At 39.4% G+C, this 18,287-nt stretch overlaps 1 protein-coding gene, 1 long non-coding RNA gene and 2 other non-coding genes across 4 annotated transcripts; 2 read left to right on the forward strand and 2 right to left on the reverse strand.

The window, feature by feature from the left end:
* The first annotated feature begins 2,203 nt into the window (after positions 1-2,203).
* Positions 2,204-6,050, forward strand: LOC147302567 (uncharacterized). Its single transcript, XR_015127299.1, has 3 exons — positions 2,204-2,494; positions 2,731-2,843; positions 5,734-6,050. It is a non-coding gene; the product is annotated as an uncharacterized LOC147302567 (long non-coding RNA).
* A 3,776-nt stretch (positions 6,051-9,826) lies between these two features.
* On the reverse strand, positions 9,827-9,945 carry LOC147302568 (5S ribosomal RNA). Its single transcript, XR_015127405.1, has one exon. It is a non-coding gene; the product is annotated as a 5S ribosomal RNA (ribosomal RNA).
* A 1,255-nt stretch (positions 9,946-11,200) lies between these two features.
* LOC147302569 (5S ribosomal RNA) lies at positions 11,201-11,319 on the forward strand. The gene has a single exon (XR_015127453.1). It is a non-coding gene; the product is annotated as a 5S ribosomal RNA (ribosomal RNA).
* A 1,601-nt stretch (positions 11,320-12,920) lies between these two features.
* LOC147302570 (uncharacterized) lies at positions 12,921-15,938 on the reverse strand. Its single transcript, XM_086284114.1, has one exon. The coding sequence runs from the start codon at positions 15,732-15,734 to the stop codon at positions 13,398-13,400; it is 2,337 nt and encodes a 778-aa protein (XP_086140240.1). The 5' UTR covers positions 15,735-15,938; the 3' UTR covers positions 12,921-13,397.
* Between the last annotated feature and the right edge of the window lie 2,349 nt (positions 15,939-18,287).

Raw genomic sequence — 18,287 nt, forward strand, 5'->3', positions numbered from 1 at the left:
ATAATTTACAACTGAGGAATGCAAGGAGGTCCTACTTCTCTGACATCATCACTAAAAACAGCCATAATGCTCGGGTCTTATTTTCTACAGTTGACAGGCTAACAAACCCTCCTGTGTCAGTGGCAGCTGAACTTCATTCGACCATGGCCTGCAATGACTTTGCCAAATTCTTCACTGAAAAAATCCAAAAAATTAGACAAGCAATTGGTACATCAACAGCAGATCCAGGATATGTACTGTGTCCACCAAAAAACTGTTTAAACACCATGAAACAGTTTCAACCTATTAACAGCAAAGACCTGGAGGACATCTTAGGTAAACTGAACTCCTCCTCCTGCTGTTTAGATGTCCTGCCAACAAGTTTTTTCAAAAAGGTCTCAAAGACTTTAGAGTCAGACCTGTTACAGATCGTCAACTTTTCTTTATTATCAGGTGTGTTTCCAGAATCACTAAAAACTGCTGTAATCAAACCTATACTGAAAAAGGACAATCTTGACAAGACACAAATGAACAACTACAGGCCGATCTCAAATCTCCCGTTTTTAAGTAAGATCATTGAAAAAGCAGTTTCTCAACAGCTCAGTTACTTCTTAAAACAGAATAATTGCTACGATGCCTTCCAGTCAGGTTTTAGACAGAACCACAGCACTGAAACCGCTCTGACCAAAGTGTTTAATGACATATGTCTGAATACAGACAGTGGAAAAATGTCAGTCCTAGTTTTACTGGATCTCAGTGCAGCATTTGATACAGTTGACCACAACATATTACTCAAACGACTGGAGAACTGGACAGGTCTTTCAGGAACTGTACTAAACTGGTTCAAAACATACGTAGAAAACAGGAAATACTTTGTATCAATAGGTAACTTCACATCTGAGCAGACAAGTATCACATGTGGAGTTCCCCAAGGTTCCATCTTGGGACCCCTTCTGTTTAACATCTACATGCTCCCACTGGCACAGATTATAAACAACAACAAAATAAACTATCACAGCTATGCAGATGACACACAAATATATATCACAATGTCACCAGGAGACCGAGGCCCTGTACAGGCTCTTGGTAAATGCATTGAGGAAATCAATGACTGGTTGTGCCACAATTTTCTCCAGCTAAACAAAAACAAAACTGAGGTAATAGTCTTTGGCGCCAAAGAAAAACGATTACAGGTCACCAGAGAACTTCAATCTATACATCTAAAAACCACAAACCAGGCGAGAAATTTGGGTGTAGTGATGGATGCAGACCTAAACTTAGAAAAACACATTAAGACAATAACAAAATCAGCTTACTATCACCTCAAGAATATATCAAGGATAAAAGATCTGATGTCTCAACAGGACCTGGAAAAACTAGTCCATGCATTCATCTTTAGTAGGCTTGATTACTGTAACAGCATCTTTACAGGTCTACCTAAAAAAATCAGTCAGACAACTACAGCTCATTCAGAACTCTGCTGCTCGAGTCCTCACTAAGACCAAAAAAGTGGACCACATCAGTCCAGCTCTGAGGTCCTTACACTGGCTGCCTGTCCGTCAGAGGATAGACTTTAAAGTTCTGATGCTGGCCTATAAAGCTCTGAATGGTTTAGGACCAAAATACATCAATGACCTCCTGACCCAGTATGAACCATCCAGATCCCTCAGGTCATCTGGATCCGGTCTTTTATCAGTTCCCAGAGTCAGAACCAGACACGGAGAAGCTGCATTCAGCTTTTATGCTCCTTATATCTGGAACAAACTCCCAGAAAGCCTCAGATCAGCTGAAACACTCAGTTTATTTAAATCCAGGTTGAAGACTCACCTGTTCTCAGCTGCATTTGAATAAAACACCAAATCCACACTTTAAGCTTAAATTTCAAAACTTACATTTAACTACTGATTTTATCTACTGTTCTGATTTTATCTGTTTTGATTTTATATACTGTTTTGTTTGTTTGTTAATTAGTTAGTTAGTTTATTTGCTTGTTTTAATCAATTTTAAATCATGCTTTTTATTTGTTCTTGTTTCTAATGTCTCTGTAAAGCACTTTGAATCACCTTGTTGTTGAATTGTGCTATACAAATAAACTTGCCTTGCCTTAACAAAAACTAAGCCAAAAGGCAGTTTCTGCACTTTTTTCACAAATGTCAATATTTTTTTATTTACTTATTTTTAAAACATGTGGTTTATTGAATTGAAAAAAAAATAGCTGCAATTGTTGTAACGCGAGCTATGAAAGACAACCTGCATCTGCAGCTGTGGTCACTGGTCCTCACATCATGTTTGCAGCATGTTCTGAACCACAAACAGAGCAGTGCTAACTGGTGGGCTGGTGATGTAGACACTGATGCTAGTTAATTTAAGGTGGGGCTGCTGAAATGTTTAAAAGCTGAAGCCCCCAAAGTTTTACTTGTCTGTGACACAAATGAGCTCCAACCTGCTCAGGTAGAATTTACTAACAGCTGAGCTGCACTAGACCTGGTCTCTGCTCATCTTGACTCCTCGTTTGGTAAGAACTTTTTATTTGTATATTTAAAATCTTTTATAGACAACAGGCTTATTTTGAATAACTCGATCTCCTGCCACACTTATACTCACATTCACTAACCAGATATGGGCTTTAAAACATGCATCATCTGGGTTCTGTGACCATGAATATCGTGAATAAGAAATGTGCATGCACAGGCAGAGGCCTATCTTTTTTTATTTATGTTCAAATAATGTTCAATTTTAATTCCCCTTTAGAGCATTTCATTTACTGAAGACATCTTCACCACCTGCTGTTCCAGACGACTGACTCGTGCCTGAACTCCTGCAGGTTAATCAACCAACCACTGATCAGTAAAGCAAAAAATACGGTAAGTGTCCTCATTTGGAAAAGTTTGCTTAAAAGTTTCATAACTTTCTAATATAATAATTACATTTAACAAGAATGTTGTCATGACTGAGTGCAATGACCGTTTCCCTCTGTAAGGTTCAATGTGTGGATGCAAGTAGAGAAGTTGCCTTTAGATACACCTCATGAACTCATCAACTGAGAGTTAACAAATCATCAAATTTATTTAAATTACTTAATTTGTTGTTCATTTTCACTTGTTTACCATATCTACCATATGTAAGTAAATGATTAAAATTGCCTGTTTTAAAAATATCCAGTAATACTCTAAAAAACGTACACAATATTATTGTTCAACATGTCCTCCAGTGCCTCTGATAAGTTTCAAAATATTTACTGAAGAAAAAAATGACTGGTTTAGATGTTGAATTTTTTGAAGCTGTTATATTGATTTTGATTTTCTTTATTTTATCATTTAATGATTTAAAAGACTACATTAAAGTAACGACAGCTGTTTTTGGTTATTTTTAAATGATGGTTGGCGTTTACTAGATGACCCTCAAGCACCAGGAATTCCTTGCTTACGGCCACACATTGAACCGTAAATGGCGACGTAGACGCGCAAATTATTTTCTAGAGTAGATAGCGAGCCAAAATTAATATTTCAACTGAGGGGTGCTTTGCAGACATATTTTCAGGCACTTTCCAATAACCTGCAGTCTTTACGGTGAGGACACACAAACATTAACCCGACTGGAACATAACTGTATGAAAATATATCACCTGTATTTATGTTCGCTTCGTAGTTACACTGTTTAAAACAAAATATTAAACCAAACTGCGGTAATTACCTGTCCAGCAGAGAGCTCAGGTAAATTCTTTCTGTCTGCTTTGCTTTATCAGAGATCGTCTGTCTTTTCCTTTCGACTTGTCTCTCCGCGCTTTCTGCTCAAGTCAGCCCCCTCGTCTGCCGCGCATGCCCGACGGGGTCTGCGCAGCGCGTGCACCACAGGTGTGGAGAAGTACTGCTTAGTGTTGCAGTTTCAAAATAAAAGCTGCCAAAAAGCGAAACATGCTGCCTTCAATGTTTCAAACCATGTTCCAGGGTTTTTAGTTCACCATGTATAATGTTAAAACAAGAAAATAAAAGACAGATCTGAACGTTTGAAAATGTTTTGGAAAAACTCCATAAAGAATAGATGAAAAACACTGAAATTATCCTTTTATTTATGTTGATCCATTAAGTTGGTTCATTTTTTTGTTACATAAGTTGTTTTTAAAGTTAAACTTGTGTGGGTTTCTATATAAGTCAATAAAAAAAACAACAAGCCATTAAAAATGAAAAGTAAACTCTGCCAAAGAAACTGAGAGGTTCTGGAAGCGTGGAGTTCAGTTTGCAAATTTATCTAATGCAAAAAACATCTATGAATAAAACTTTGTTGGCCAGCAGCTTTTCAAAAAGACAAAAAAGAAAAAAGCTGGTCATAAAAAGAAGCTATTATCTGGGGGGAAATAATCATTTGATCCCCTGCTGAGTTTGTAAGTTTGTTCACTTATATTAAATGATCAGTCTCTAATTTTTTTAAGTATTTTCATTTTGATGTAATGAGACAGAATATCAACCAAAATTGAATAAAAAATGTATTTGCTAAAATAAATGAATTGATTTATATGTCACTGAGTGAAGTAAGTATTTGATCTCAAACACAACTTAGTACTTGGTGGAGAAACCCTTATTGCCCAGCACTGCGGTAATATGTTTCTTGTAGTTGGTCACTGGGTTTGCTCACATCTCAGGAGGGATTTTTTTCCACTCCTCCTTCCACAAACTCTCTAAATTCTTTAGATTTCTTTGCTGCTGTTTGGTAACTTTAAGCTTCAGCTCCCTCCACAGATTTTCTTCAGGACTGAGGTTTGGAGACTGCCTTAGCCCCACTCCATGTCCTTGTGCTTCTTCTTTAGCCACACCTAAAGTATGCATCAGTGGTATGTTTTAGGCCATTGTCATGCTGGAAGACCCATCGATGACACATCTTCAGTCTTTTGCCTGAGAGAAAGTGGTTCTTGTCCAAGATTTTGCAGTACATGGCTCCATCTACTGGCCGCCTCAATGTGGCGAGGCGCCCCACAGTATAATGTTTCCACTTCTGTGCTTGACAGTGGGGATGGTGTTCTGTGGGTTACACTCAGCATTTCTCTTCCTCCAAACACAGTGGGCTCAGTTCATGCCACAGAGTTTTTGATTTCAAATGACCACAGCATTTCCCCCCAAACCTTCTCTCAATCATTTAGATGTTTACTGGCAAACTTAAGACTGGCCTGTAGTTTTGGGCTGATCCAACACCTTTCTCATGATTATCCTCACCCCATGAGCCAAGATATTACATGGAGCAAGATAAGAGGTCTTTGGTCTTGACCATGATTTTTCTTGTCCCTGAGGTCCCTTGCCCGAGTAGACCTCAGTAACTAATCCTTTTACACTTCTTCAATCTTGCCCATGGTGGTGGAGATGGAGTTGGAATGGAAGAACTTGGTACTGTGGACAGGTGTGCTTTATACACATAATAAACTGAGATTGGGAGTATCTGTAATGGACTGATTGATTGACTGTAATCCAGTCTGTGGGAACCAGAACTCTTGTTGGGTTGTCGAGGATCAAAAACTTACTTCACTCAATTATATGCAAATCAGTGAAAATAAATCATGTATTGTGTTTTGTTTCTGTTGGTGTTCTTGTCTCTCTCCAGTAAAATAAAACATCCACAAAAAATAGAGACTGTTTATTTCTTTATAAGGGAACAAATTTACAAATTCAGCAGGGGATCAAATACTTACTTCTGCCACTACAGTGATGACGCTTTTGTTGCATTAAATTCTTGATCTGGAAAATGTTCCTGTTTTTCTCTCTCCAGGAAACAATGAGGATCATGTTTACCTGTTTGCTGCTTGTGCTGCCCTTTGTTACTGGACTCTCAAAACCAGCCAATCTTCAACCCAACCGAATTGAGAAGCGACTGAATGAAACAAATTATGAAAAGTTTAGACGACAGCATGTAGATGCCAAGATGAGCGGGAAAAAATGTGATACAGAAATGAAAAAAAAGAAAATATATGCTGATCGAAACAAATGTAAGGATGTTAACACATTCATCCTCAGTGATTACAAACAGGTCAAAGCCATTTGTAACGGTCAAGGAAGATATGATCAGACGAATGGCACGACAAAGAGTGTAGCAAAGTTTTGCATTGTTAGATGTGACCTAAAGAACAATGCAGCCAGGAAACCCAAGTGTCAGTATAAAGGCACACTTCTCACTAACAGAATAGTTGTGGTCAAATGTGAAGGAAAGTTACCTGTGCACTATTGTGGTGATGAAATGACCTTTGAATCCAATAATGCAACTATAGGAAAAATCCCCATGCGCTCTACTTCTGTACCCACAAATATACATTTCTGAGATAACAAAAGAGCAACATTTAGCATCAGCTCTAACTAAACGTCGCTGGAAACGTCTTCTTCATTATACGTTTTTATTTGAGTCTGTCTTAGCAATAAGTATATACATTTTTTAACATGTGATCAACCTCTATTTCTTCACATGTTACATGAAATAACATAAAACTATTATTTCCTTCTGATGAGGGAATTTTATATTCATCCCACCAATACCGACATATTAATTGTACTGACTGTAGGATGCTGTGTAGAAATAATCTCTTAGATCCAGCTTGCTTCTAATAAAATATTTTTTATCTGATCACAGGATAAGCATATAATAAATGTCACTTTTTGGTGTTTGTTGGTTTTTATATATTTATTTTTTAACATTTGGAGCATCACCAGTTACAAGACTCACAAGCTGACAAGTTCTTATTCAGCGCCCTGTCTCTTGTTTCTTTTGTTTTTAATGTCATCCAATTTTTTTGTTTTCATTTTGGCATGCGATTCATTTCTAAGACTTTTCTAAATGTCTAAAAGACAAAAGTGTAAACGTCGTTGCCATAACGGAGGGGGCTTGAGCATTTGCCCCTTTCCTCTTGGACGTCCCAAGAGCCCTGTTCTTGAGGCATTACTATTTTTTAATCTGTGTACATGTGCTGTCTGTGCCCCTCAACAATAACATTTAACTATTAACCCCAATTTTGCTAAATAAAAGGATCTGGCTTCCACTAGTCACATGATGCCCATTAACTAATTCTCGACTTTGACGGCAGAGGGCATTGGTTACGAGATCACAAAGAACATGCACATTTTTTGCCGCCTGGGTGGTGCGGAGCTGTAAGCGAAACACACAAAGTAATTGGGAGATGCAGACTGGTGCAACAAAAACCAGTAAGTAGGTGTAGAGCGTACACTGTAGTCTATAGCAGCGGTCCCCAACCCCCGGGCCACGGACCGGTACCAGGCCTTGAGTCGTTTGGTACCGGGTCAAGAGAGTTGAAGCTCGTACCGCACAGAAAAAATAAATAACTTACATTATTTCCGTTTTATTTATTATCCGACTCTGAACAGTGTTTTATTTGGAAAAAGACTGAATTCTCTCAGTTACTTCAGTCTATGACTGACTCTTGACGCATGTCAAGATACATTAGTTAATATTAAACCCACAAACTAGCAAAATTAGTAAAAAACAGATGTCTTTGGAGGGTTTCTTTGCAAAGGAAAAAAGGCCCAGTGAGGAGACAGAAGAAGAGTCTATGACAACTACTAAGAAAAAGAAAGCTGCATTTAACAGACAACAAGTGGATATATTGCAACAAGTGATTCCCATGCACCAAGCCCGCTCTGCATAATATATGTGGAGACCAGCTCTCCAATGAGGCAATGAAGCCTTCAAAACTGCTTCGTCACTTGGAGACATTAAAAAACAAGCCTTTGGACTAGTTTAAAAGAAAAAAGCAGGAACAACAGGGACAGAAGCCATTACTGAGGGCCTCCACAACAACAAATACAAGTGCACTGAGAGCATCATACTTGGTGGCTAACCGTATTGCTAAGGCTAAAAAGTCATTCACTATTGGTGAAGAATCGATCCTTCCTGCCACTAAAGACATTTGCTGTGAACTTTTCCCCTTAATATTGGTATGATCCCAGCTCAGGCACTGAGCGAGGGGGCGGGGCAGCTGCTGCCTGCGAGTGCGCTGTTGGAGAAGCGCAGCGAGGCAGACAGAGAACTGAAGTTTGACCAGGTTCCAAAGCAAATCATTCGTACTGTACAAATAATGTAAATATGACGGTGCATCACAAAAGATTGATATCAAACTGATCACTTGACCCATATTACGTTACTTGCTCTTCAAGTGAATCAACAAAAGGTGAAATGAAAAGCCGAACAACAACAATGCTGTTTCTTTAGAGAGTCTTAGCTTACATGTGTGTTTATTTCATATTTTCAGTTGTTTCCCTCCACGGCTAAATAAATCGGTTTCAGTTATGCACTGATATACCATACTGGACATAAGGAGCTTCTTTCAAAGAAAAACTCTGGTAGATGTTATTTTATATATTATGCTTTGTATGTTGTTCAGTATATTTCTATGCAAAACAAAAGGAATTTCAATACACAGCAGTATATTCACAGTTGAAACCAGATATTTACATACACTTTATGGAAAACACAAGAACATTTTTTTACTGTACAACATCAATTTAGAGTAAACTTGTTTTGTTTTGCATAAATAAATATTGAAATATCTTTTGAATTAGTTAAAGAGAGAGAGCTGTCTCTTTTTTATCACTTTCACCAAATTTAGGAGCACATATACACTAAGTTTATTGTTAATTAATAAGAAAACTCCAGACGATTCCATTCTGAGCTGAAGAAGCTTCTGATAGGTTGGTGGCACACCTGTGGATGCATATAAGGCAAAACACAGAGCCTGTTTCTTTGACATGGGAACATCAAGAGATGTCAACCAAAACACCTGGAAAAGAATTGTGGAGCTCCATAAGTGTGGCTCAGTTTGAATATAATTTGGTGCCATTTACAATTAAGAAATACAGACAGTTTCTCTCTTTACTCTTAAAGTTAACAAATATGTTTTTTATATTTATCAACATAAAAAATAAACATTTAGTCTGATTTGATGTTACAATTAAAAAAGTGTTTTTGTTTTTATCTGAAGAGTTTGTAAATATCTGGTTTCAACTGTATATTTGATGATGTTGGTGTTTGGTTTGATTGTCAGCACAAAGAGGGAGAGAGAGGAACAGAGAGAGAGGGAGAGGACAGAACAGAGATGAACAAGAGCAGGTGAGACACACATGTTAGTCAAATGGTTGTTTACCAAAAGTATCAGCGTATCATAGGTCCTCATGTATCTCGTACCTAGTGTTTCTTTTTAGGTTTGTTATTTTTCAAATTCTATATTTATTAAGTTTTGCAGGCTTGTTTGCACAACAAGGTTAAATAATTATCTAAACTTTTCTGAATCTAAATAGTGGACTTTGGTAGAATTAAAAAATAAGTGTAGTGCAGGTCTATGATGATTTTTAGTGCTACTATCATCTAGCTCTGATTCTGGTTCTGTCTTGGTTAAATCCTAAGTAGTCCTGCTTCTGAACTGTTGTAGTCCTGTTTTAATTCCGGATCAGTTCTGGGTCTGGTTGAATTGGGGTTTAGTCCTCGTGTCTTGTTACAGCCCCGACTTTGTTCTGCCTTGCTGCTTAATTAAAAAACTACTTTAAGGTGTCCTGCACATGTGATATATTTTTCCCTATATGAATATGAACTCAAAACAGAGCCAATTAATCTTTCAGTCATTTCTTCCCCCCCACCCCCCAAGTCCCAGATGCATACTACCCTTTAGGGCTAAGCCCCGGGTGTATCAAATGTCTGCCTCTGCTCTGCTCTACAACAGAATCACAAAGGTGTCTCCAATAAGCTGCAGAGATGATTGTTGTTTTAATTTTTTAACGGTACACAAGCAAAAAATTAGAAGAGAGGTCATGAAGTTTCTTACTAAACAGTAGCGCCCTCTGCAGTTTGTGTGTGGAAGTGCAAAAACTTACAGCACCTGGTATTCCCAGGCGGTCTCCCATCCAAGTACTGACCAGGCCCGACCCTGCTTAGCTTCCGAGATCAGACGAGATCGGGCGCGTTCAGGGTGGTATGGCCGCAAGCGAAAGGTCAGCTCAGAAACGGCGTTTTTATACATGCTGTAATGACACATACACGCTTACGTTTTTGTTTTCTATATTTAAGTTAAAATGTCCAAACGACAAAAATGTTGGACTTCCAAATCGACCCAACACACCGTGTGCTCTCTGTCACTTTAACACTGTGCTGTAATCAACGAACATGTCTTCTTATCGTGATGTTACTGCGGGAAAAGCATTTTTGCAGCTCAATTTGAAGCTGCAGTTACAGTTTTTTCTGAATGCTTAAACCCTAACTGTGATTCCTGTAGCACAATCTCTAAAACTATTCAGACTTATAGCAAAACCACTCACTGAGTTTGCAAAACTAAAAGCACAAAAACTGCTTTGCACTCAGTTTGCAATTTTGTAACACACACTTTGCAAAACTGTAGGCACAATTCACTGCACAACACTCAATTACCAAATTTCCAACACACTCCTAGCAAAAGTATACACATGTATGGCTATCATTAACACTAACTTGCCAACTGTCTGGCACACTTTCACATGTGAAAACTTTTTTAGATAATTCGTTCACTTTGCAATCAGCCTAAGCACTATGATACAGGTAAGCTGTGTGTGCGGAGTACAATGGAGGGAGCAGAAAGAGTGAGAAGTAGAGGAGGCCGAGGAAGAGGACGTGGAGGTGAAGAAGTAGGATGAAGAGGACGACAAGGACAAGGAGGAGCAAGAGGAAGATGAGGAGGGGGGAGAGGAAGATGAGGAGGGGGGAGAGGAAGGGTAGGAAGAGTAAGAAATAGAATTACTGATGACATCAGAGCTACAATAGTGGACCATGTAATCAACCGTGGAGTGACCCTGAGGGTAGCTGGCCAACGGGTCCAGCCTAACTCGAGCCGCTACACTGTAGCAAGCACCATAAGGACATCTTGAAATGAGAATCGGTTAGTTGTGTGCTTAGTAGATGATGGCTTGTGTGTACTGTTTGATACGGAAACACCACTTTTACGAAGGTGTGAAGAGTTAGTCTAGCTGTGTTTGCTTTTGCAAGAGAACTACAATGTTTTGATGATTGGGTGACAGGTTTTCTTATTTGTGTGAAGAGTTTTGCAAAATTAGCCAATAGTTACAAAAAATGTGCTTAAGCAATCAGAAAAAACTGTAATAACGAAGGTTTGCATGTTGTCGCTGTAACATATGAAGTTTAGCACAATAATATAGATCAAACTGTGAGACATTTGCCACCAATAAAAGGTCTTTTTCACAGCTTTACTTTCGCTTACGGCCATACCACCCTGAACACGCCCGATCTCGTCTGATCTCGGAAGCTAAGCAGGGTCGGGCCTGGTCAGTACTTGGATGGGAGACCGCCTGGGAATACCAGGTGCTGTAAGCTTTTGCACTTCCACACAAAAACTGCAGAGGGCGCTTCTGCTCCTGCTTGTGCTAAGAGGCATGAGAAGTTAACATTTATGGGTGATAAAATCCTTTTTCTATATTTTTAACATGAGAATATCAATTTTCTATCTTGTGTTCCAGAGTAATCGGACAAAAGACAAACGTAGAACAAGGAAAAAAGAGGCCAAGTGTCTCACCTATAAAACAAAATAGAATAGAATAGAATAGAATTCAACTTTATTGTCATTGCACATGCACAGGTACAGGGCAACGAAATGCAGTTTGCATCCATCCAGAAGTTCTTTAGTGATATAGATATATTACAATATATATTAGCAATAATATAGATATGTGAGTATATTACAGAAATGGGTCTATTATGGTATGTTATAATGTACACGGTATGAAGTATGTTGTGAATATTCTATAACTATAAGTATGTACAGGCTGTAGTGAGTACAAGCTATGTACAGGCTATGAACAGGATATAAATATGAAAAACTATACAGAATATGAAATAAATAACTTTACAGAATCTGGGATATACAGTTATACAGAAATGGGAACTATGCAAGTTGTAAACAGTTGTAGGATTAAAGATTATCGAATGTACAGAATGATTATTTACACAGAGCTATACAGTAGCTGAAAATTACTGTTTTCTGAATAGTCTCACACAGATAAACATTTGCAGGGAATACCTTTTCCTTCAAAACAAACGTCACAGACTGTGTTTTTCTTTACTGATTGTATTTGAGTAGAAACTCAGATTAAAATGGCATGAGTGCTCATAAAACGATTTAACTGTAAAAGTAGGTGTAGTGGATCACTTTGCATAGATGTAGATAAAAGTGCAGTAAGCAAAGACTACAGTGGTCATTGAGCAGCTGTTCCTATAATGTGAATCTGGGATAAAGGCAGAGATTATTTGTTTGCCTTTGTTTCCTGGTTCTTTCTTTCTTATCCAAATGGAAAAAGAGAGCATAAAAGTACTGTTTACAAGCAGCTTATCTACCTCATTGTGCCCACTATCATAAAATCTTGGTTGACTGAGCACTGAGCCATCTACCACTCGAAATTGAACCTGTGTGGGACAACAACAAAGTCCAGTATACTAAGTTTCAGTAATGTGCAGTTTTTTCTGTGGAAGATGTAAATCTAAATAGATGTCCTATTGTATGCATAATATACCACTGAAATGTATAAAACAATTTCTAAAGACAAATTTCAATTTATTTTAGATTTTCTCAAATCCAAACAGCGCTAAAAGCATACACACAGTCAAATATTTTTCATACGAGGTGCTGAAGGTTCTGCAATGTTCTGTCAGTGCGCCCCAGGGCAGCTGTGGCTACAATGTAGCTGCCATTACCAGTGTGTGAATGTGTGTGTGAATGTGTGAATGACTGAATGTAGTGTAAAGCTCTTTGGGGTCCTTGGGGACTAAGTAAAGCGCTGTACAAATACAGGCCATTTACTGTGCGTGTGTTTATGCTCAAGTGTATGAATAAATTAGTCAGTTTGAAACAGTTGCAATTTAAACAGTAGAAGAGTGGCACTATATTTATATATTTATAAAGAATTTCAAAGAACAATTAATTGATGGTCAAAGCAGGTTTATTTAATTAATATCCAGATTTCCAATTAGTTCCGAATTGATTCAGCAGCAAATCACATCACCAGTCACTTCAAGGCTGTATGTATTATTGTAAGGTAGACCCTACAATAATACATACAGAGAACCCAACAATCATATGACCCCCTATGAGCAAGCACTTTGGCGACAGTGGGAAGGAAAAACTCCCTTTTTACAGGAAGAAACCTCCGGCAGAACCAGGCTCAGGTCGGGGCGGCCATCTGCTGCGACCGGTTGGGGTGAGAGACTGAAGACGTTTGTTGTAGGTCTGATTGAAGGACTGATGTGATGGTAAGTTGTCTGCTGCTCCGCTTTGAATATTGAGAGATTAGTTGATGGATTTCAAGCCAAATTGTGCCCAAGTTTAAGACCACATTCATTGGTTGTTTTTGTTGATGTTATTGTTTTGGGCTTTTTTTCCACAAGAATTTCTAGCTCCCCTAGAATTCTGGCCACCCAAACGATGATTGCTGCTGAGAGAGCACAAGGTTTTGTCCCCCTGTACTATTCATGTCAGTGCAGGGGGTTCTCCTTGAGAGGCCAGGGTGGAAAAAGGGATGCTTCAGAACCTCCAAGGGTGTTATGCGCTGATTTGCATCCAAGGCCAACATTTCTTTGATTAGCCTTACAAATAATGATTGGCCATTTTCCGGTCCTCGCCTAACCTTTAGCAGTTGTTCGAGGTCATCGAGACGCTTAAGTTTTATATATCGAGTTTCTTTAGATCGATAATGTGTCTCGTATTGAAATTGTTCTTGGGTCTTAAATGTCCAGCGCTGTTTGTTGTAGTTATCCTCGATGAAGTAGCAGTCAGTGTACAAGCCAGACTCTAGGAGATGATCTGGTAGCTGACCCTGGGTTTCAATTATGAATTTTAAAACATCATAATCGTCTTCCCCAGGATAGAGAGGCACCCCTGTAGCAAGCTCCACAGCTACCAGCCCCAGAGACCACATGTCGATTGCTTCGTGGTATGGAATGCCAAGCATAACCTCAGGTGCACAATAACCAGTTGTCCCCACACAGTCACCAGGAATCACTGCAGAAGCAGGACATGCGAGGCCAAAGTCTATGAGTTTGACTTTGACGGGAGACTCACTGCGGTTCACAACCATGATGTTTCCAGGTTTGAGGTCAGCATGCACTATTCCCACAGAACCCAGGTGGAACAGAGCATTTGCAAGCTGATGCAAAATTGGCCTGAGTTCTCTCATTGGGAGACCTCGGTTATTCCGGTCCCCAATGTAGTCCCACAGGCTTTGGTCGAGCAGTTCGAAATTCAAGCAAATGCGCTGTCCATCGAGGAAATAGTCGTTCCATTCCACAATGTTGCACCTGTCTGGATCCAAGCGTCGTAGCTGCTCCAGGATGAAAATTTCCAGTTTTGCCTGGAGCAGAATTTCAGGGTCGCTCTTGTTGACTTTAATAGCAACAGTTTTGTTATTTTTTGTATCGCGACATCTGGTTACAACACCAAAGCCTCCTTCTCCAAGGAAGGCCTCTACCACGTGGTGATCTCCTAAAATGGTCCCTTCCGTTATTTGAAGATCATCTTCAGAGGCAGATGGGTTGGCTGAGGTGTTGATGTCTCCTTTTTGAGGAAATTCAACTGAGTTTTGGAAACTGCAGCTGAATTTTTGCGATCCATGACTTTTCCAGCTTGAAGGCTGCTGAGAGAGCACAAGGAGTTCTCCCCCTGTACTATTCATGTCAGTGCAGGGGGTTGTCCTTGAGAGGCCAGGGTGGAAAAAGGGATGCTTCAGAACCTCCGAGGGTGTTATGCGCTGATTTGCATCCAAGGCCAACATTTCTTTGATTAGCCTTACAAATAATGATTGGCCATTTTCCGGTCCTCGCCTAACTTTCAGCAGTTGTTCGAGGTCATCGAGACACTTAAGTTTTATCGATCGAGTTTCCTTGGATCGATAATCTGTCTCATATTGAAATTGTTCTGGGGTCTTAAATGTCCAGCGCTGTTCCTTGTGGTTATCCTCGATGAAATAGCTGTCAGTGTACAAGCCAGACTCTAGGAGATGATCTGGTAGCTGACCCTGGGTTTCAATTATGAATTTCAAAACGTCATAATCGTCTTCCCCAGGATAGAGAGGCACCCCTGTAGCAAGCTCCACAGCTACCAGCCCTAGAGACCACATGTCAATTGCTTCATCATATGGAGTGCCAAGCATAATCTCAGGTGCACAATAACCAATTGTCCCCACACAGTCACCAGGAATCACTGCAGAGGTGTTACATGCGATGCCAAAGTCTATAAGTTTGACTCTGACTTGAGACTCACTGCGGTTCACAACCATGATGTTGACAGGTTTGAGGTCAGCATGCACTATTCCCACAGAACCCAGGTGGAATAGAGCATTTGCAAGCTGATGCAAAATTGGCCTGATTTCTCTCATTGGGAGACCTTGGTTATTCCGGTCCCCTATGTAGTCTGACAGGCTTTGGTCGAGGAGTTCAAAATTCAGGCAAATGCGCTCTCCATCGAGGAAATAGCCGTTCCATTCCACAATGTTGCACCTGTCTGGATCCAAGCGTCGTAGCTGCTCCAGGATGAAAATTTCCAGTTTTGCCTGGAGCAGAATTTCAGGGTCGCTCTTGTTGACTTTAACAGCAACAGTTTTGTTGTTTTTTGTATCGCGACATCTGGTTACAACACCAAAGCTTCCTTCTCCAAGGAAAGCCTCCACCATGTGGTGATCTCCCAAAATGGTCCCTTTAGATATTCCAAGCTCATCTGAGCCGAAGGATGGGTTGGCTGACATGGTGTAATGTGTCTGTTTGCGCTGTGAATTGGTGAGAAACAAAACTGAACTTGTTTTGGTTTCTCTCGTAAATTGCTCTCAAAACTTCTCAAAAGGGTTTTAGTTGCTGCAGGTCAACGTCCGTTAAGCATAAAGTAACAGGTGAGCGCTTCTATTTATAGGTTTTGGATCAAAGCAAAGTTATGACGTCAGAAAGGATCAAAGCAAAGTTATCACGTCACAAGCGATCGAAGCGATTCTAATATGTGCGCATGCGCACATATGAGAAGCGATCGAAGCGATTCTAATATGTGCGCATGCGCACATATGAGAAGCGATCGAAGGGATTCTAATATGTGCGCATGCGCACACACGTGCTTGTTTGTGTAATATTGTTCACAGTAAACTTGACCCTAATCAATTTAATATCAGTCAATCAAAGAAAATGTTAGTTTTGGAAAATTTTAAAATGACATAACTGACAGTTAAAACATTTTTTGTTCATGTATTTGTATTTGTATTGTCTTCGGGGTTTTTTTTGCATACCACGTCAAGCTTTTCTGTATATAGTCATGTCGTAGATTTCGGAGCAAACAAGAAATTGAATTGGATTTTAATATTGCAGTGCTTGGATTTCGGATTTGGTGCTTAAAACTTCTTGAAACTGTAACCGTATTTCATTCACTACAAAGAACTATCTGATTGAATAGTTTTCTTATCAGATAGAGAAATAAAACGAGTCGCAAAGTCTAAAAGCAACATTTGTCTGCCTGGGCTGTACCTCTGCACGTTAGTCTGTTTCAGTGTGTGACCCCCCACCCCCTCCCTGATCAGTCGGGGGTGAGTGCGCTAATGTGCCTGGAGGCCGTTTTAATGAGTGTTTGCTGGAAAACGAAAAATACAAGAAGGATTTGTACGTTTTCACAACGGGGGAGTTGCGTAAGTACTAGTAAATAATTTTCTCGAGTGTGTACGTTACACATGTTATTTGTTTAAAATTGGTATTATTATTTTGCTAGCTAGCAAACTCGCGGGACAAAGGATTGAAGTGCACTCAGTGCGATACAATACGGTGGCGCTATTCTAACAGTTAGTTATTGCAGGGTAACTTGTAGAATATGCTGTGAATTGAACCAAGATTACACAGCAGTAGCAGTAATACGAGTTACTTCCCTCAAGTGAAAGCGTTAAACGTTAGCCCGATGCTTAACTAGCCAACGTCAGGCTTTCTGATTGAAGGCTAAAAGCGACGTTGTCACCAAGTAAACAGAATATTGATGATATTTTTGTGTATCGCTGCAGCCTTTTCAAGTATTAACCTGGTGTCTTTGGGAACAGCTTAGGGGGAAATGACGGTAATATGACTGAACCATATGGGAAGAAAGAATAGGCACTTTTTTGTGCTAGCGAAGTTTCCTCGCTTTCATTCAAAATCTGTTTCTCATTAAACAATTGAAACATAATGGCTTCAAGCTGACATTGAGGCCTGTGGGGCACTATCAGCCACTGAGACAGTAGACAAGTGACTATTTCACACTTTAAGGCTGCCTGTTTATTTAAGGGAGATGAACAGTACATTCTAACTGTACATAATAATATCAATGATGATAGATTAAATAAATGGGTTTTTGAAAGACGCTTGTGCATTTTTAAAGTCTAAAGTGTTGAATTGATCTGAGTATGTCATGTGTTCAAAGCCTCTCCCAGTCAGTGCTGTTCTCTATGCCTGTCTTACTCTACATGATGTTATTAGCACAAACACTTTAAAGGTGATAATTAGGTCTACAACAATAACACAGACTGCAATGTAGTTAAGCGTCTTACAGTTAGTTTTGAATGAATGAACTTAAAAAACAACACAAGCAAAGATCTGTCTCCTCCTGTTTTTTGTGTCACATAAGAAAGAAGCATCAATATCTGATGAGAAGACTTATTAATTTGGCCTTTCACGTGGTCTTACTCAGGTGATGCGAAGTGAAATATGCATCCTTTTTATGGTAATGTGCTGGAAAATGTTGAAAATGGACATTAAACGTGCTTACAAAGTGCTTGAATTTGACCCTGAAAGGTGTATGAAGCCAGAAAAAGTCACACTTGGAGTAAAAACCTCTCATAGCAAGTTAATCATATTCAATTGATTTGATGCTTTCAGCACAAAATTTAGCCACACAGTCAGGACAGCGTCTGATTTACCTTCATCGGTAAACGTGTTTATGCAGTACATAGTAACAGTGTGGCTGAGTCCTCTGGTTCAAATCAGTTCCAGTACATTTGGAGATGTAAGTCTTAACCTTTCACATGCATCGGGAAGGAAAAAACATTTGATCTTCACAGTACTGCCGAAGTGCAGCGATACATTGTGAAGTGCACATTTGCATTTGTCATACAGTACCGAGCAAAAGTCTTGAACCACCCCCTTATTTTTTCGTGTTTTGCCAGGTCAGTCTGTGTTAACGGTGTTATTAACTGCATTCTTCAACTAAAGAAGTGAGAACAAATGATGTGGGCTTTTGTTTTTTTGCAATAGGCTGCAAGTAAATGTGTACAGATACAATTTAAAATTGGTTCTTTGTT

The sequence above is a fragment of the Aulonocara sp. 'chitande type north' Nkhata Bay genome, linkage group LG23, assembly GCF_057382095.1.
Source record: "Aulonocara sp. 'chitande type north' Nkhata Bay isolate Kocher_YH1m ecotype deep benthic linkage group LG23, A_spYH_male_GT1.1, whole genome shotgun sequence".
NCBI lineage: Eukaryota > Metazoa > Chordata > Actinopteri > Cichliformes > Cichlidae > Aulonocara > Aulonocara sp. 'chitande type north' Nkhata Bay.